Source organism: Penicillium crustosum, assembly GCF_028827405.1.
Source record: "Penicillium crustosum strain IBT 35664 chromosome Unknown utg000001l_segment0_segment0, whole genome shotgun sequence".
Lineage (NCBI taxonomy): Eukaryota > Fungi > Ascomycota > Eurotiomycetes > Eurotiales > Aspergillaceae > Penicillium > Penicillium crustosum.
The window spans coordinates 7,443,760-7,463,167 of record NW_026623122.1 but is presented as its reverse complement, the minus strand read 5'-3'; the positions used below and the strand labels follow the sequence as shown (position 1 = coordinate 7,463,167).

Genomic DNA, 19,408 nt, shown 5'->3' with positions numbered 1-19,408 from the left:
TATGAAGAGTCATTCTCTTGCCTAAAGAACATGTATTCGAAATATATATTCTAGCGAACGAGGGATTAACAATTCCAGCGCATAAATGTGTGTTGTTATCCGAAGTTTGCCTCTCAACCCCGACAAGACGGTAAGAAAACATGTATGCCAAGACCCTACACTCATGTCGACCGACTATTTGGAACAAAATGGGCCGAGGCCCGCTGATTCCCGACGCTCGTCGGGACTGGTTGCTCGCTAGCTTGCTTTCGTCCGTGTGGACACCCGACCCCAGAACTCCAGGATATCCACCCGCAGGATGTCCTTCCCTACCCCGGACTCTTTCTCACAGCATCATTTGATGTGCACTCAAACATTTGGGATATTTCTTTTTCCAATAAATCGTTGGCAGACGGTCTCACACAAATCCCCCAGCCTCCTGACGGAAAACACCCCCTTTTTAATGATTTCAGTCAGCGCCGCTGCCAAGCAATTACGGGTGACTCCGAGAAATGACTAGCTGAGGCGTCCATCCTCCGTACGGAGTTATGCGTGGCTGAAATTACCCTACGCCCTTCTTGAGCTTTTATGGTCCATCTCCGTGGCCATCTCCGTTCCGGAAGTGTCGCTTCCAGAAATTCTCAGTTCGGCCCGGAGCTGTGATATTTTGGTTCCTCGTCTTCGGCCCAACCTCCGCCGTAATGGCGCTCTGTGAAGCGAGTTTAGATCGATCTGATCTCTGTTCATGCAAACCTAACGCAACGCACGGTCAGCCCTTTAGATTCAGTGGCATTTGCGGTGAACATCTGATGGGAGATTCGGGCCGAAATTTGATGAAGTGTAATGGTCGAGGGAATGGCACATTCAACCATAATCTAAGGGAATAAGCTAGAGCAGCAGCTAGCAAAAGAAGTTAAGTCGAGTGTAAACAGTTTAGTGGATTGTGGGGGAAGCACCCCGGAGTCCGTGAAGGATCCAGCACGGAGAAGACTCCGCGCTGACAGTAGCTCCGTGCAACGTTTCTAACTTTTCGCCCTCGTGAGACAAGGGAATTGGATATGTGGCATACTGAGGGCATCATTGGAAAGGTAATTTTTGAGCCACGCAACTTTGGTAGATGGCAAGAACATGTGAAGTTGTCAAGCTGGATAGATAGAAGAATCCCAAAATAAAACATCAACACATCGCCACTCACATGAAGAGGCGTGTCGAGTAAATTAAGCAATATTACGAAGGCCATGTGAATATGTACCTAACCATGGGTCTAGAACTATTGTAGTAAATATTTGGCCTTGAATTTGAGGCTCGCGACCCTCCTTCGCTCCTTGTGCATTGAGAGTAGCTAGGTACATTCGAAAAGGGGCTAGCCCCAACAGCTTGGACACTTCGAACAAGTTTCACCAGTCTCGCTAAGCGGGATACAGGCCCGATCATCCCGGCATCAGACCCTAATTTTTTTCAAGATGGCAATCGAAATATAGCGACTATGGTGGGGGAAGAATGGTATGATTGGGGAATGTCCAATTCCAATCAGGACGCGGAGTTATTTGAAAAAGCCACCAACTGGAGGCGTCTGTTACTGGTGACAACAGGGGGTCCGGGGTCACAAGATAATGGAGAGTCTGGGGAACCGGAGACTCCACCCAATCGTTCCCAAAGAGGATTATAGTCATTTCCTTAATTACTAGGTGATGTGACTTGCTAACAGTATAAGAACCACATGCTGCCCCGCTGTTCATGAAATTCACGATTCATCGCGCCAGTCCCGTCTATCACCGACCGGATCATCTACCGAGATCGCCGGCTTCAATACTCGCGGAATTATATCATGTCGGACGACAAGAAGGCAGGCGAGGAGGTGTATGGCATCTCCTCTGGCATTGAAGACCCTGCTCGAGTTATCGCTGGCTATGGGGAGACAACCAAGCGCCAGGGCGCAAAGACCAAGGAGGTCCAGAATGTCAGTTTCGAAAATCTTCGTGTACGGGCGAAATACTGACCTAGTTCTCGGTAACAATATAGGCCGATCTTTTCGCTGCTATTGAAGAGACCAAGATCGAAAGATGGAGCAAGGAATCCATGCACTTGTACTGTAAGTTACAACCTTTGGACTAATGCAGCAAATATTTCCCCAGACACTAACGTCTGGTGCGACCATTACAGTCTGTATCTTTGTCGCATTCTGCTGTGCCTGTGCCAACGGTTATGATGGTTAGTATTCAATCGACACTAGAAAATGGCATCGACTAACCGAATATAGGATCTCTGATGGGATCTATCCTCGCCATGGATCATTATCAAAATGTCTTCAAGACCGGAATGGATGGCCCCAAGGTCTCCGTTGTTACGTCGCTCTACACAGTGTATGCTTTCTCTCTGTTCTACACATATTATGGCAACTGATATGAATTGTTCCCAGTGGCTCTATTGTCTGCACTCCCATCAGCGCTATCATTTCCGACAGGCTTGGTCGTCGCAAGTGCATGTTTATTGGTGGATGGGTGATCATCATTGGAGCTGTCATTATCACCAGTGCTATGACACTGCCCCAATTCGTTGTCGGTCGATTCGTCCTAGGTGTCGGTATTCAAATCATGGTCGTCTCCGCTCCTGCCTATGCTGTTGAAATTTCTCCACCTCACTGGCGTGGTCGAGCCGTTGGTGAGTATCTTGATCCTTCTTAAAATAACATACGGTTCTAACCTTAAAACAGGCTTCTACAACTGCGGTTGGTTCGGTGGTTCCATCCCTGCTGCCGCTATCACATACGGTACCAACTTCATTGGTAACAACTATCAGTGGCGCATTCCTTTTATCTGCCAGTGCTTTGCCTGTATTATTGTCATTATATCCGTTTGGTTCATCCCCGAGTCACCTCGTTGGCTCATCGCCAACGGCCGGAACGAAGAGGCAGAGGCATTCCTGGTCAAGTATCACGGAAATGGTGACCCCAACGCTCGATTGGTCCGTCTTGAGATTGAGGAAATGAAGGAAGGTATTCGAATTGATGGCATTGACAAGAGATGGTGGGATTGTAAGTTTTGCAATGCTGATATAATCACTATTTGTCGCAATAGCAACTGACCAACGTTTCTAACTCACTAGACCGACCATTCATCTTGACAAAGAGTGGACGCTGGCGTTTCGCACAGGTCATCATGATTTCCGTCTTTGGACAGTGGTCTGGCAACGGTCTTGGCTACTTCAACGCCACTATTTTCAAGGCTATTGGATACGAGTCCAGCTCAACCCAATTGCTGCTTAACCTCGTCAACTCTATTATCTCAGCTGTGGGTGCATTGACCGCCGTGTACTTCACCGACAGGATGCGTCGTCGCCCTGTTCTTATTTTCGGTACTTTTGGTATGTCTCATCTATTGTTCCCCCCAGTTTCTTCAAAGTCAGCCCGGCTAACCAATATATAGCATGCGCTGTCGCCCTGGGTATCAATGCCGGTATCCTGCAGGAAGTCGCCAATACTGGTTTAATCGGCAAGACCAAGGGCAAGGCTGCTCTTGCTTTCTACTACCTTTTCAACGTGGTCTTCTCGTTCACCTACACTCCCCTCCAGGGTGTCATTCCGGCCGAAGCTCTGGAGACAACCACTCGTTCCAAGGGCTTGGCTCTGTCCGGCTTCATGGTCAGCAGCATTAGTTTCATCAGCCAGTTTGCTACGCCCATTGGTCTCGCGAACATTTCTACCAACTACTTCTGGATCTTTGTCGGCTGGGACGTTGTCGAGTCCGTCTTCTGGTACTTCTTCTGGTAAGCTTATTACGATTCCGTTTACACTCCTCCCACATTTCAAATCCCTTTCGTGCTAACCCCTGCTATTACAGTGTCGAATCCCAGGGCCGAACTCTGGAACAGTTGGAGTGGGTTTACCAGCAGCCCAACCCCGTCAAGGCCTCCCTAAATGTGGACAAGATCGTTGTTCAGGAGGATGGTACCGTTACCGAGAAGATCGAAGCCGATGCTTGAATAAAGCTTCGTTCGTCGAGGTCTATTGGTATATCGCATGTGTGGGTTGGATGTGTTGCGGTGGAAAAGGAGTTGCTCTGCGAGGTTGGCTTAGTTTTATAAATATCCACTTTCAGCCTCGTGCAGAAAGGGTGGTTTGGAAAGTTGTCTAATATGGGATTTTAATCTGTTTCGCGAGCAATATAATATGATACGAATGGATACCTGTCCGACGTTCAACTTTTGCACTAAGTTTGGTGAAATCTGTGTTCGTTATAAGGCCCTGATATCCCTTCCCAAACCCCCCAAAGTGTCGGAGCGCGCCGATGGATGTGTGGGGACTAGCCTTAACCTTGGAACCTTGGAAGCGGCCCGAACGGGTAACCACTGACCCCGATCGACTCCAAAAACTAATTTCCAAGGTTTCTTGATGAAGGGAGCCATGAACACTACTATGAGGAGATAGTGGGCGTGAACAGATTAATAATTTTGTATACGATAGAAAGTTTGGGCTAAGACCCTTCTAGGGGGCTCAATCGTAGCAATTGGACAAGTATGACTGGAAAAATGAAGAGGAAACACAAAACCACCATATTCACATCTAATGAAGGCAAGCATACTAAGTTGTACATATATGTATGTAGGCAGATCATTCAAACAAGGGTAGATTGCTAGAATAGCCAAATTCCCAATGTCTTGAACGCTAAACTACCATCAAAGTGCAGCCAGTCCCATGAGCAGCACACTCAAAGCAAGGTATCCCTCGGTTTTAGACAGAAGGGTCGTCGCGCCATTAAATTGAGTGGAAGATGGCGAAGACGTCGAGCCACCAGATACCGTTGTCGGTGTTCCCGAGGCTGTAGTATTGCTTGCTGACAGCATCGCATTGACTTGAATCCACAGATCGCATCCGGTGTAATCAATGGTACCAGACACAGTAGAGTTCTCAAAAATCAAGCCTGGAGTCGACAGGTTCTTCCCTTGGGTCTGGAATCGCGGCCACTCAATCCCCTTTGTTGATGGCTCACCATTTTCTGCCATTGCAGTCCATAAATCCATCATCTGGCTTCCGAGATGCCATTCATCGGATGTGGAATTGCAAGTTCCATTGGGGAGATATGAATTGTCCAGATTTCCAAAGACAAAGGGAATTTCAGCTGTGTGAGCGCCGCCGAAAAAGCCAACATCGGTAGCATCTATTGTGTATAGCCAAGCGCACGTTGGACTGTGGGAAAATTCATACGTCCAAGTGGGAATGCCTTTGCGACTGGCCTGCGCTGCACCGTACCATGCCGGACACCTATAGGTAGAATCGGTTATGACCTGCGTCATTGCCAAAAGTACTTCGAGTGCGGTCGTGTTGTAGCCAATCTGAGCAAATTGACTCGAAGCTGTAAAGATAGCCTTAGCCTCCGATTCGAATAGAGATGGCAAGTAGGCCTTTCCAACAAGCGAGGCGGCATTGCCGAAGTTGTGGCGAAGAAAATCTTTGTATATTGATGTCGTCGGAATTTGGTTGGATTTACTGGCCCATTGTAAAGTATAAACAATAGCTTCATTCGAATCTGAAGGTTGGTAGGTCAGCAAGATTTCACCCAGAAAACATATAATCATGCACATACTGGATCCAAATACAGTTGGCACTTGTACTCCGCGATCGTAGGGGTCTTCGGCGATGACATTGCCGTCCACATAGGGGTAGAAATTATGAGTTCCCTTACTAAGGATACTGAGAGATCCATCACCGTAGTATCCGATTCCCTGAGTCAAGAAAGCATCGGCTGGGTATGCGGCATAAAAGTCAGAAATTGTCTTAGACTGAAGACAGGATTTCTGTGAAAATGTCAGTGTCCTCTACCTAAATCGCAAATGAAAGTCTCGCCACTCACATCACTAGAGCTGCATTTGAGAGTTCGAGCAAATGATGCGCCCATTTCTTGCTGAGTCGAGTTTGAGGACACACTCCTACCACCACCCGATTCCGCGATGACACCGTTGATCAGAGAAGGCGCCTGGGGAAGAGAACCAATGATGTATACATTCTCAGCACCTGCTGATTGGCCGAAGAGAAGCACCTTTTTCTGGAGTAGAGCACACATATCAGCTTCCCTTTCTCGCCTTTTGATTGTAGCTTAATGCAGATTTGGTCATACCGGGTCTCCACCAAAGGCCGCGATGTTGTCGCGAACCCACTCTAACCCCAGAATCAAGTCCTGAATTCCCTGGTTACCGTAAATTCCGGCAGTTTCAAGGGCCATGAATCCAAGGGGACCAAGTCTGTAGTTTACTGAGACGAGAATCGAGCCTGCCTCTGCCGTGTTACAGCCATCGTACAAGGGGTCCGAGATGGAGCCCTCTGTTTCCGAGCCACCGTAGACCCAGACCTTGACTGGAAGCTTTGAGTCTTTAGTAGCATTAGACGGTGCCCAAATATCCAAGTAAAGGCTGCAACATTGGTGTATTAGTATGATCTTCCGTCTTCACAAATAATGAGATAATTGAGAGGTCCGAGACCCAATGAGTTGACTTACCAGTCTTCAGATGAAAGTGCAGATGTGTTCAATTTTTGTTCGGTGAAGTCATCTGAGAATTGAATGCAGGTTGGGGCCGAAGTTGTTGCATCCAGTTTACCCTGGGAGTATTGCTTCTTGTATGCTTTGGGGGGCTCGAAGCGCAGTTCATTAACAGGAGGCTCAGCAAAGGGAATTGCCTTGTAGAAGACAGCATTTTTTCCATTTTCGCATCTTCCTCCTTGGACTGCGCCAGCATCAATTGTGACAGAAGGGGGGAAGGTATTGCAGCCGCAAAGGCTGGCAGAAGAGCAGTCAAAGCCAGCTTCATGATTGAGATTGCACAGGGGACGATTAATGGAATATTAGATGGAGATGAAAAGCAAAATCTTACTGCAAGAGATCACAGCCTTCTTATACTAGTTCAGGCTTCATTTATTTTGGATAATATCTTCTTATTTCATCCCGACGAAATGCACACTTTCAGGTACCACGCTAATTCACTTACAGCGCATATTGCGAGAGCCAATCAGCCTTGAGAAGTTTGGTTGTTACATGCGAGTATTGAACTGGCCCCCAAAACTTTGCAACACCTAACGAGTCCCTAGATTTAGCCTCCAAACGTGGTTACCTAGGTATGCCCAATGAAAGTTAGTATTCAGCTCGTCCCTTTAAATAAGATTCAAGGCCCATCGGGGGCCAAATATATCCATATTACGGTGTGAATGACAATGGAACTCTCCCAAATGATCCATCAATTAGCTATATCGGGGGAGTCTTGGGGCCAGTGCTTCTCTTAATTACCAGTAAATGTCTCGAGATATTGAGGTATTTTGACTTAGTAGATTTGTCCATTGAGCACCTTCCCACGCGTCGACTGCCAATTGTAGAAAAATGACGATCATCTCATTTACCCCAGTGTCTCACTCGAAAACAAAATGTTGAGGCTGATATATGCAACCTGGGAAGTTGGATGTAAGTTTTCCACAGCTGATTGGTCCTCGCATCGCTATCCCTTTTGGGTTTAGCTCCACACAACCTCCATTTAGCAGTTTAGCCCCCCCGGACGAGTTTGGTGATATTAAGAGGTCGAGTATTCCATGTATCTGGATACATTATTCCCGGACTGCTTAGCCTATTCCAACTGTTCAGCCACAAATTCTCCGGTATGAGGTAGCATCCCCATGAGCCCCAGGGGCATGGCCAACGGAAGTGAATGTGGATCACAAGGCCAAAATCTAAGCTTTGATGGATAGAGTCCAAGCTTTTTGAGTGCCAGCTGTCTGTTTACGTCTGTCTGTGGACACCCATGGACTTACTTATGCAGATCTTTGATCCATGCGGGTTAGATCCTTAATCTCAGCCCAATGTCGTGGGGCTAAGACTTCACCCCAATCGACATCCTTGAAATTTTTCAACACTGATCACTCCAGCCTCAAAACCATTGATACTTTACTAACCCTACTAATCCAATTAAAAGCATTTGCACTATGGTAAATGATGGAAAACCTAGCAAAGGTTGCGGAATCTGTCGCTTACGCAAGATCAAATGCGACCAGGCCCGACCGGCCTGCGGGGAATGCATTCGAAAGAACCGAGAATGTCCTGGGTATCGCGATGAGTTGTCGCTGATGTTCCGCGATGAGACCGAATCCGTTCTGCGCAAAGCGCGTTCCTCTCAGTCTTCTTCTACGGCTTCCACCCCGTCATCTTCTTTCAGGCACCGAATGCCGTCCCGTTCGCCTCGTTCTGCCTACCTAGGACGAAGTTCTGCATCATCTGTCGCCACAAACTCATCCGGGGGCTTGGACGACCTAGCGTATGATTTCGGTCCCGATCTTGGCCATGGATCTTGGAAGCGCCAGGCCAGGCAAAGTCCGGTGAAGACACACCCCAACACGGGAATTTCGAAGCAGGAGGCTATTTGCTTCTTCCTCCAGTCGCACGCCATTCCCGGAAATGTCCTGATAACAGACATGTTAACCGATTTTCTCATGGAGTCCGGTGGCTCATTAGGCCAGCGAGCTATACAATCCAGCATCGTGGCGGTTGCCAGCGCCATGCTTTCGCGTGTTCGACGTGCCGCGTCACTCAGCCACATTGCGCATCAGGAATATGGATATGCTCTCAAGCTAGTGAATCAGGCGCTTGCCGATGCCGACGAAGCTAAGACAAACCAGACACTTGGCGCAGTTGTTCTTCTAGCTCTGTATGAAGTGAGTACTTCCCTCCAACCCAAGGGGAAAAAGGCAAATGCCAACATCCGCAGATTGTGGTATCAAGGGCTCCGCAGGGCATCGAGGGGTGGACGAACCATATTTGTGGGGCGGCAGCTCTACTAAAGCACCGGGGAGCTACACAATTGCAAAGCGAAGTAGGCATCCGGCTTTTCATACATCTACGGTATCAGATCGTGCGTTAGAGACAATCGTTAGAGCTATGAAGGAAAGACTAATCCGTTCATAGATCATCAGTTGTCTCCAGCGCGATGTGCTTGTGCCCAGCTCTCTACTGGAATTTACAAAGCTCGACATGATTCCTCAGATAAAAAATGCCGTTGGTACTAAAATTATCTTAATCATCGGCCATCTTTCGAATCTACGGGCAAATATTCACACGCAAACATTGACCGATCCCCAAGAGATCCTTAGTGCAGCCTGTGCCATCGAAGCAGACCTTCTCGCCTGGTTGGCTGCGCTACCACCAGATTTTACATACAGTAGTCATACACTCATGCCGCTAGACCGTTCTTTCGAACGCCGCTGTCACGGAATTCGACCCTACAACAATGAGTACCACATCTATCCAGGGATATGGGCAGCCAATTGCTGGAACCACTACCGTTGCGCGCGCATTTTTGTCAGTGAGCTTATATTATCACAAGTCCACAAGCTATCCAGCAGCTCGCCTACATCTTTGTCCGATGATTTGCGCTTATACAGCAAGTCTCTGCGCTCAACCATCCGTCGACTCGGCGCCGACATTTGTCGCAGTACTCCATTTCATCTGGGTGCCTGTAACTCGGAAGTGCTTCCAGAATCGGCTATACTTCCACCAGAGAGCTACCTGGGCGGTCTCATGATGCTATGGCCCCTATTTATTGCCGGCATCGTCGAGGGGCCAACTCATCCACAGCGTCGATGGGTGATACAGTGTCTTCATACGATAGGGAATACATGGGGCCTAGCGCAAGCGCTGGCAGAGATGGATCTTCTCATTGTGGACCCGGGAATGTTCCATTCTGCGGAAATACACGGCGATGCCGCTGAAATGGCGGCTGGAGTTTCGGAAGTGCTTCCATTTTCCGTCTTCCATGTACCATATTATAGTCTTCCTGCCTTGAAGGAGTATCGAGAGCTTCAGGCATCCTCGACGTGACAAATTATAGTAAATATAATCTTCCAGCATATCTAGGAAGGAAACTCATCCTCTCCCATGATAAATTCAGCGCACCGCTCCCCAATCATATAAATGGACGCCGAGATCGAAGCACCCCCACACCGAGGAAGCACACTCGCATCTGCAATTCGCAAGTTGCGCACTCCATAAACCTTCAGGCTCTGATCTACTACACCCTCTTCCTTTCTAAGACTCATCCGACACGTGCCAGCGGGATCATAGCTCCCTGTTACCAACCTCTTTATATACTCATCAATGTCCGTATCAGTGACAGTTTTCCAAGCGTCCTTCTGTAGTGGCAACGCCCTTGTAAGCTTTCTCTTCTCGCTCTTGCTCTTTTTCTTGTCCATAAGACCGTCCAAATACTCTAAGCCCATCCCGGGAGCCATAGTCAACGGCGCCGGGTGTGGATACCCGACATCCGGCCCCGCAAACTCATCTGCCAACCGCATTGCGAACCGTACCGCCTTACGCAACCGGGCGCTATCGCGGGCGTCTGTTAGCAACGGGAGTGTGATTTTCAGGGGCGATTTCGCATCAGGGCCAGACGACAGCTCAACGCTGCCTGTGGTGTGGGGCTGCACAAGAGCCGCGTACCACGTCACGCAGGGCACTCCGGGGACACCGTACTCGATAAGCGTGCTAAGAGGGGCAATCAGGATTTCAAGATCGGTCACTTTCTTCTCGTTGTCTTCAGGAGGTACGACTGTCATTGTTGCCTCGTTGAGTGTATCCGAGTGTAGAAATGCGGCGCCCCATTGACCGTTAGAGGCAAGGACTCCAGTGCCGGAGAAGAGCCACAGCAAAAAGTGCCATAAGATAGCCGCTGTCTGAATGATATGCAGTGTGTGCTTGAGTGGGAGCTCTGACATGACTGGTACAAGGATGTGGGTGGTCAAATTCGCACCCACTGCGGGGAGATCATGCACCACTGGAATTTTATGAGCGGACAGATGGTCCTTGGGGCCAACGCCACTGTTAGCTGTTAGCATCGCAAAGCGAGGTTATCTGGAAATCACAACCAACCTTTGCATTAGCAGCTGCGGCGTACCGAAAACGCCGCTACAGATAATCACCTCCTGTTGCGCCTTGACCAAAATGTCCGCACCCCCTTCAGACTTAATCCATACGCCTGTAACCATCGTCCCGTCATCCTCAAACTCAAGTTTCGTCGCTGTCACGCCTGTACACACCGTCAGTCGCCCCTTCCTCTCATTCACAACCGAGGCATCCAGCCACGCCGTCAAAGCAGACACCCTGTTCCCATTTGCATCAACCGAGACCTCGCTGCGGGTATATCGCTGAGTGCCTCGCTTTCCCCCTCCATCATCCAGTCCTACTCTTTCCATCGCTGCATCTATATACGGCATGAGTCCTAAATCACCCGCTCCTTTACGCGGAATTTCCTTCTCCACCCGTGCAAACGCCGGTGCTACCTTCTCCCAGCTCCACTCATCCAGCCCAAGCTCACGCGCCCAGCCGTCAAACTCGGGCTGGCCGCCAGGACTCCATACCATGGAGTGAGCGCGACTGGTACCACCCAGCATTTCGCCGGCAAGAAGTTGCACATGTCGCCCGCGCAAGTGCGCGTTGGGTTCGGCGTGGTAGCGGACGACCCCGCTCTGCAGAATGCCGAGTAGCGGGATCCGCGAGAGAACCCCGGCCTTGACGCGACCCTTGTCCAAGACTAGGACTGAAGCGTTTGGAGAAGTGGAAAGGCGGTTCGTGATTAGACATCCTGCCGTACCGCCTGGGGAATTGTTTTGGGGTTAGTCGATTTGATGGCTTTTGGTCGAGGGAAGTGACACGCACCACCGACGATGATGTAGTCGAACGTCTTTCCGGCTACATCACCCGCTGTCTTCTCTGGATATGTTGAAAAGGGCCACATTATGCCTTCTATCCACTTCTCGGCTGCAATTTTGGAGTTTGTTTAGGCCGCGAGGTGCTTACGTGCAGGTTGGGTTGAGAGCGGTGATGCCAACCTCGTATCCCCGAGATTACTGCCTGCCCACTTTCGATCATCTCACTTTTGAAGCCATACTAATTAACAACTACATTTGGAATTGGAGTATCTTTTATCAAGCTCAATGTCTATAGAATTCTATACACACACATGTATCGACTTTTTCGACTCCGTCATCTCGTGTACTCCATCAATCTCATTATTATTCCATTCCAAAATATCATCCGCGCTAGAATTATCAGAGATATGTATCATCGACTTTCCGGTTATTGTCGGTGTTAATCTCCGGGATCTAGATGTGGGTATCGAGTTTCTAGCGTATGGCGAACTCAACTCGTATGCGCTCCGCCCAGTTTCAATTGTTCGTCCTCGAACAGATCGTAATAACGATCTAATGCAAGGTATTGATGCTGTTATAATGACCAAGTAGGCTTCGATGTATAGCCAGCGGTCGTAGTTGACGGTTGCAACAGTTGGATCATCGTCTGCGCGTGCGAGGACTTGGGTTTGGACTGCTTTCATAACGGAGGCTGCCATGGCACTAAATTCGTGATAACTGTGTTAGCTGGATACATCTTAAAATAGGTTCCGAGAACTCATCACTCACAAAATGCCCAATCCAAGGAGTACGACCAAGCCCAGCTTGACCCTCAACTTCAAATTCAAATTCCAGAATATATATGTTGAAAAAACTGCCAAATAAAGGTCTGTCGCTGAGTTAAATGCTGTTCATAGTCCAATAATTAGTCTCAATCATATATAGGTCAGGGCAATAAATAGAAACTCATACATCCTTGATAGTACCCGTAGTATGCTTGGATACGAACATCCCAGCATTTATCTTTTCCATCCTGATTCCAGATAGCAGATGCATGTCCCGGGCATTGAACAAATAGAATAATGATCAATATCGAATTAGTCAAGATTTGTAACCCCACTATGATCCATAATATCACTCTATGTGATCTTTTGGTGCCCAGTAAACCGATGACGAAGACAATGAAGGAGATGCGACCCAAAGTACCGCCAGCAATGCCGAACGTCTGTGTTAGGTAGTCGAACATAACAACTTTGGGAACGACCGTAGTTGTATCAAGGTCCCAAACATGGCGACCGAACCCATAGTTGATGCCCACGGTAATCAGAGCTGATCCTACTATAGCAAGACACTAAGTGTCAGATAAGAGGTCAGTTTTGACACTTTAAATTATTATAAAACCCGAGACATGACGTGAACGGGCTAACCAATGCTGAAACCATGAGAATGTCATCCCAGCCAAATTTCCGAATCTTTATTTTTGCTGCCACCCTCAAAGAGACTATGACAATGGCGATGGCAGTGAGCGTCCAAATATCTCTCAGGAGCCTTGGACCGAGGTCATAAAGGGCGGCTCGAGGTGAAAGAGACATATTAGTGGGTCAATAGTATGGGGATTTCCCAAGCAAGGGACGCAAAAGATGCGAGACAGAGGCATATCCATACCACCAGACAGACATTGACCGATTGAGTTATATGAAACCCACTATATTAGCCCGTTATCATATCTATGATTTATCAATGGAATCCCATCGGAGCTCTCCACAAGGCTGGGGGCCCCTTGATTAAAATCAGTGGTTATATTAATGTGGAACATAACCTTGGGAAGTATACAAGGCTGTCGGAGATCTCCGCTGGAACGCACTGGAGGTAGTACATAATAACGATAAGATAATGGGCTGGGCCTATCAAAACCAGCCAATCCCGGTAAAGCTTAAAAGCGTACGAGCAGGCCATCGAGGGCCCAGGGGCGTTCGATAATACGAAGAGTCCTGATTGGTCCCCCGCGGAAAGGATCCGATCGCCGGCATATCTCTGGCGGCTGAGGCGCTGTTGTACGTACCTAGCAGATGTGATCGTATGTTGTAAATAGATTTGCATTCTTCCCGATACAGAAGTTTCGCTATCCATGAGCATACTTTTATGGATATAAAAGCCTTCGGGGTCAATCTGTGACTAGTCAACGGTAGATAGTGATTCCACGGCGAGGGTGTTGGCATTAATCTTGATCGCTTTCAGATCTCAGAATATAGTGTACTGTAAAGCTTTCGGCACGGAATAACTAGTACGCCGGACTATACGTAACTCGTCAACTTCTCCAGGGCTCCAGGGCTCTCTAGTTAGGGCTAAGGTTACCACCTCAGTCCATCAATATTGACACTCTACAAAGCCTGCTTTTCAAGTATAAAAACGTACCATGTTAGATAAACTACTAATTATCTAGTTAATATAATAAAATACAAATCTATTAAGATTGGTAGAGTAAAGTGACAAGGCGATTGTCGAGCTTTGCAGGGTTATCACTAGAGCTCCACAAATGGGCTGGGCTTGGGTCCTACTTCGGGCCCATCGGTGGGCGATGGACCTAAGGAAAAGCCCACTGCGGGTGAATAGGCCCCCAACTGGGCCTCAAACAGTACAAATATGCTGAGAATTGGGAAGTTGAACCCCCATTTTAGGGATTTTAAAATTACCCTTTGTTTTAACCCCGTTTCTAAGCCTTATACTAAAAGTAATATTTTATTAGTTTAAATGGTTTAGAGTCCGTTACTAGTTATATCTCTACGTGGTGTTTAAAATCGCGAGAAAACACGTTATTTAGATAATTTATAAATTACAGAAGTTCACCTAGAAGGTAGTAGTACTCCCGTCTAGATCCTATATAGTTATATAGTTATTGAGTTTTAAAACATTCTTTTTCTTTTTTCGTAGTATCTCGACCTATCCTAATTGGATTTTATTTGAATTTAAAATATATACTTATATAGCTTCTTTTGTTATTAATACTAAATTTGAGTTTATGCGACTAGTAAAAGGGCCAGAATATAGCGATTACAAGATGCTAAATAAACCCCCCTTAATGGGCTTTGATAGGGGCCTTATAGGCCCCCACGAATGGGCTGTGGGCCAATAGCCTACTGCTGGTTGGGCTTTGAGTCCGGGGTTCGGGCCCATCTATGAGCTTTGCGGAACACTATTTATCACTGAATTCAGGTTCAAACCGCCTAAAAACCATACGATGTATGGATTTGTATGGCAGATATAGCTTCATATTCATTGGGTTAAATACTGCCTAAAGCGGATGTTCAGGCACCCGCGGGCCTTTGTAATTGTACTTCAGGTATCTTCACTTTTCTGCCGCACTAAATTAAGGCATTAAAGCACCATTGTATGCATTAAAACCGAATGTAACTATGACCCCTATGTCCCTGCATAGTCCAGGCGGAACGCGCGCAGTCTAGGCGAAACGCGCGTAATCCAGGCAAGAGCGATATAAAAGAACATCAGGCCGTAAACTTCCTTCTTCATTCTTCAACCCTTCCTACATTTCCTAAGAGCATCATCATTTGCAGCCCCATCGGATTGGGGTCCGCTCTCTTGGAGACGACCACCCACATACCACCGAAGGAGCCGAAAAAGCCGAAAAGGTTGCTAGAGGCGAAAGGGCCATCGGCCTGGCAATGATTCCGAGATGGTCTGTGTCTCTTTCTTGCCCCTAAGATCTCTTCCCGGCGACCAATTAACCTCCAAAGCTAACCTCAAGCTTATAGAATTATCCAGCCCATCCGTCACCCAGAAAGCCCTCAAGGAGCTGACAAACAATACAACATGGGACGGGAGAGGGTTGAATGAATGTATTGGTGTAAATATGCCTCTCCATATTAAAAAACCATCGTGTCATCTTGAGCTGTGAGTCTTTTCGGAGCTGGAAAATCGGACATGGATTGAGCATAACAATAATCTCTCGCTGCTTTTCTTCCTAACAATACACTTGTATTCTATTTGTCAGCTGTATGAGCCACATCCGGGCACCTGTCTCTCTCAAACTGCCCATGCCCATGTTCAAACCTCTCACTCTTCAATGCCAATCCTGTTGCGGTGTTGTCTTTTGAATTCCAAAATCCATCGCCAAACCCGCCCCTCAATTACGAATATCTGTTCTGTATCTCGCAGACCAGATTGTTTGAACGCGTCATAATTGAATCCCCAGTCTGACATCATCGTCAAATGACGAGCTAAATACAGCTCGAAGGTCAAGGATTTGGTGAAAAGATCACTCTCTGACTTTTTGATCCGAGATTCCGTCAAGTCCTCTTCTCTGATCTTTCCATGCAACTTTCGATAATACGGTAGAGATCTTTCTGAAAAGAAATACGACTCGAGTTTGTGGTCCGATGAGTACACTGATCCCCACATTGTACGAAAAAGCGAAATGTCATCTGTGGAATCGAATGCTAGAAACCGTGTGAGACACCAAGCAAATTCGCTGTTTTGAACACACTAGATAGCCTTGGGAACCGACAATCCCACCAGTATATTGTGTGTATTGGGCCCAGCTGCATCCTGGAAGCCGTGTCTGAAACCAAGGCAGACTCTCTCATCTAGCTTATGCCGCGACTGAGGAAATCCGGGTGGTGACAAAAGCACTGGAAGGGGTACAGTCGTGGCAAAGGCCTAGTCGATGATGCACGTAATGTTGTATTGATCGTCGACGAATATGTTGCCCATGGTGAGATCTGGGTGGCAGAGTGGAAAGCTGACCGGCTCCAGACCAGTTGCACTCATATTGAGAGATCAAATGTTTGAGGACATTTGCAGCAATAACATAGTCAACTCTATTCGCGGCACTGCCAACCTTTTGTCCAACGGTGACGAATTGATTCCAAAGATCGCGGGCACACTGCCACAGGTCCTTATAGGCGTAGTCATTTCTAGACGGTATTGGGGCAGTGAAGCAATGGTGCCCCAATGGTAGCATTTCGGCGTGTTTGGTCAAAGCCACAATGAGACTGCAGTAAAACTTACTCTCGTTGTCAAAGGGCCCACGAGGAATTCCTTCCAATGAATGTCTCTTATGTTGGATGTGGCCTTTTGACAGGCATTCTCCAACAGCAAAGGATCCATTTTCTTCAAAAAGAGACTCAATGAGGGGAAACCGGACTTGAGCAAGGTCCCATGTAATTTGTCCCAGTTGAGATATTACTTTGTTCATTTCGAGTGAATCCAGACGGCTACGAAGATCATCGTTCCCCCACATTGTGTTCAACGACTTGCCTTGCGCCTTGCTCATCAAAATGTATGGGATCCGAACAGGGTTGTTTCGATAAGCACTTCCAAAAGTCAGCTCCGTGATACGGCATTTATGTTGCAGCTCACCTCACTTACCCATACGAACGAAGATCAGGAACAGGTATGTCCGTGTAAATCTTGAGATATCTGAGCGTAGCAGCTTCGCTTAAGAGGAGTTTGATGATACTTCTTTCGGACAGGTCGGGGTGGTTCTGCGCCGGCGAGCGAAGAACCCATTGGATTCCATCTGCGAATAAAAGGGAAACTGCCCAGTTAAAGCCGCCGCACATTGGACGCTGATTCAAATCACATGTGCATGAGAGCTTTCGCATCTCACCTGCGAGTTGACAGATAGCGGACACATCGAAGTTACTGTACTGAAAGACCGGGTATTCGCATTTTCTGGTGCTCTGATCCATGGTGCTTAGGCCAGGGGTTTATTCTGTTAGAGACAAGTCAGTCAGCCCTTGAATAGTGACAAAGCTGCCATGATGCGACGAGGATGTGAGCTGCAGGACGTAACAACCTAGAAGGACAATGTTATTTTCTGCAAAGAAAGAACAGAGGGCGTCGTTGTTGCCAAAGAAAGAACATTAAAACTATACAACTATACACGTGACCAGTACCAGTGTGCACCATATGAGATATCCAAACCGAATTTGCAGTTGTGCCCTATGTTTGCTTGGGTATGGATAATAAAAACCTAGGACTTTTGTTTCTAAGAATCAGAGTGGTCATGGTTAACCGTAGATTTGTCAGAGGAATTAGAAGCTCAATGCATTCGTATGTACAAGCATACTCTCAATAAAATTTTAATTCACATTCACACAGAAGAGGTATCCTCGTAACGAGAATCCATGGCATCGACACCCCTATATTCAAAGTACCGGTTCCACTCCGGGTCCTCAATGAGTGCCTGCTTGAGGCTCTTCTCATAAGCAAGAGAGAACTCAGGCCCATCATTCGATTCAGGAGACAGGTCTCGCGGCGGGTAAATGATAAAAACACCTTGAGTGACACAATCCATCAGATGACGGTATGTAACTGGAGAGCCAAAGCCAAAGTTGGCACTTGAAACATTGGCATCGCGATGATCTGTCTGGAGTACCGACATCGGTGGCTGTGAATCAATCCGAGTATTCAGCGCTGTTCTATCGCGTACCGTGGCCGCCATTTCCAATGCCAGGTCTAAGGCCTCCTGCGTAACACTGTCGGTCAACTGGCGGATGTAGAAGGCTAACTTTGGCAGCGGCCACTCTGAGATAACTTCTGCGGCGGTTGGGGCAGTGCAAGGTGCCGTGGACGACATTGCTACAGCAGCAACGTTTTGCTGGATGCGCGGGGGGACCTTGGGACTGTGGAATCGGCGCCGCATATCAATAGCCTCTCCCCAGAATAGAGGCGCTGAGAGATCGGGTTTGAATATTGGTGCTCTTAGTCGCGTAACTGTGCGCCAGATAAATGCGGAAAAGGCATCGTAAGTAGAGATCCATGTATTATCTGCCGGAGAAGCGAGCTTCTTGAGTTCTGCTGCTTTCTTTTTTGATAAATGGAAGAGCAGACTCTGGGCTGGGATATGATCCGGGTGAATCTCAGGCGGTGGAGGACCATCAACTTTCAATTCCTCGCGCACTTCAGCCTTGATCAAACGAGACAGATCCAGGCAACCAGCATCCCACGAGGGAAACTCTGTCTGATGGACAATTGCATAACAATTCTCGGCTAATTGGTGGGTGAGCCCAGCCCATCCCATAACATCATTGGCATAGTGGAGATGGTGCATAATGAAGACCAATCCACCACGGATGAAGTTGGCTTTATAGGACGCCACCACTGGACTATTATCTGGGTGTGCCTCTGGCTTCTCTCCGTATGTCATAGGAGGTACACTCCATCGCTTAAGATCACCCAATACCGAGGTACGGAAGTTGCCCTCTTCTATCTCATCAAATGATGGATAATCCTGGCAGAGATCTGGAGAATCCAGCCATTGAACGTATAACTTGACAGCGCTGTCCTTTTTCTTGACAAATGAATGTCCACCAGTAGGGTCCTTCTCAATTGTCCCACAAAGATGGCGTACTTGGCCGAGAGTACGTTCAAGGCCAGCCTTCAAGACATCAACGGCCCGATTCTTCTCGGCGTCTTCCAGTCGAAAGAATAGAGCATAGTTGTTGTAGGTGCATGCTGTCAAATAGTCCAATGTAGACACTTTAAAGCGCTCTTCTTCTAGGTCGTTCTCCCACCCGAAAGGCTGTACTTGAAAGACCTCTTGGTGAGTCATGGCTACCTTTTGGCTGATTTAGGCAGACAGTTGAGAGAAAACACAGCTTGAATAAATAATCCCCGGTATTTGAACTGTCAGACGCGGGATGTGGGGTTAATACATGCAGTTTATAATATTATGGCAGATATATGGGGCCACCATGTCTCTACCTCCTTTAGGAAGATGCATTGCCCAACTAGAATACAAACATGTCACTAGGG

The 19,408-nt window shown here is 47.6% G+C and overlaps 6 protein-coding genes across 6 annotated transcripts; 2 read left to right on the top strand and 4 right to left on the bottom strand.

Annotated features, from left to right (window-relative positions):
* Positions 1-1,807: 1,807 nt before the first annotated feature.
* Positions 1,808-3,960, top strand: N7487_002800 (uncharacterized protein; the record flags this gene model as incomplete). Its single annotated transcript, XM_056870547.1, has 9 exons — positions 1,808-1,939; positions 2,002-2,071; positions 2,143-2,190; positions 2,240-2,342; positions 2,399-2,640; positions 2,693-3,013; positions 3,085-3,342; positions 3,405-3,744; positions 3,819-3,960. 9 exons carry the CDS (start codon positions 1,808-1,810, stop codon positions 3,958-3,960), a joined length of 1,656 nt encoding a protein of 551 aa, XP_056735331.1.
* A 693-nt stretch (positions 3,961-4,653) lies between these two features.
* N7487_002799 (carboxylesterase/lipase family protein) lies at positions 4,654-6,964 on the bottom strand (the record flags this gene model as incomplete). Its single annotated transcript, XM_056870546.1, has 6 exons — positions 4,654-5,504; positions 5,562-5,757; positions 5,829-6,020; positions 6,093-6,384; positions 6,471-6,774; positions 6,958-6,964. The coding sequence occupies 6 exons, from the start codon at positions 6,962-6,964 to the stop codon at positions 4,654-4,656; spliced, it is 1,842 nt and encodes a 613-aa protein (XP_056735330.1).
* Positions 6,965-7,939: 975 nt separating this feature from the next.
* Positions 7,940-9,827, top strand: N7487_002798 (Zn(II)2Cys6 transcription factor; the record flags this gene model as incomplete). Its single annotated transcript, XM_056870545.1, has 3 exons — positions 7,940-8,665; positions 8,719-8,862; positions 8,916-9,827. 3 exons carry the CDS (start codon positions 7,940-7,942, stop codon positions 9,825-9,827), a joined length of 1,782 nt encoding a protein of 593 aa, XP_056735329.1.
* Positions 9,828-9,859: 32 nt separating this feature from the next.
* N7487_002797 (GMC family oxidoreductase) lies at positions 9,860-11,739 on the bottom strand (the record flags this gene model as incomplete). The annotated part of the gene is made up of 3 exons (XM_056870544.1): positions 9,860-10,823; positions 10,875-11,598; positions 11,661-11,739. The coding sequence occupies 3 exons, from the start codon at positions 11,737-11,739 to the stop codon at positions 9,860-9,862; spliced, it is 1,767 nt and encodes a 588-aa protein (XP_056735328.1).
* A 3,964-nt stretch (positions 11,740-15,703) lies between these two features.
* On the bottom strand, positions 15,704-17,340 carry N7487_002796 (uncharacterized protein; the record flags this gene model as incomplete). Its single annotated transcript, XM_056870543.1, is given in 4 exon segments — positions 15,704-16,118; positions 16,134-16,306; positions 16,323-16,962; positions 17,018-17,340. The coding sequence occupies 4 exon segments, from the start codon at positions 17,338-17,340 to the stop codon at positions 15,704-15,706; spliced, it is 1,551 nt and encodes a 516-aa protein (XP_056735327.1).
* A 404-nt stretch (positions 17,341-17,744) lies between these two features.
* N7487_002795 (uncharacterized protein) lies at positions 17,745-19,205 on the bottom strand (the record flags this gene model as incomplete). The annotated part of the gene is made up of 1 exon (XM_056870542.1): positions 17,745-19,205. The coding sequence occupies one exon, from the start codon at positions 19,203-19,205 to the stop codon at positions 17,745-17,747; it is 1,461 nt and encodes a 486-aa protein (XP_056735326.1).
* Positions 19,206-19,408: the final 203 nt, after the last annotated feature.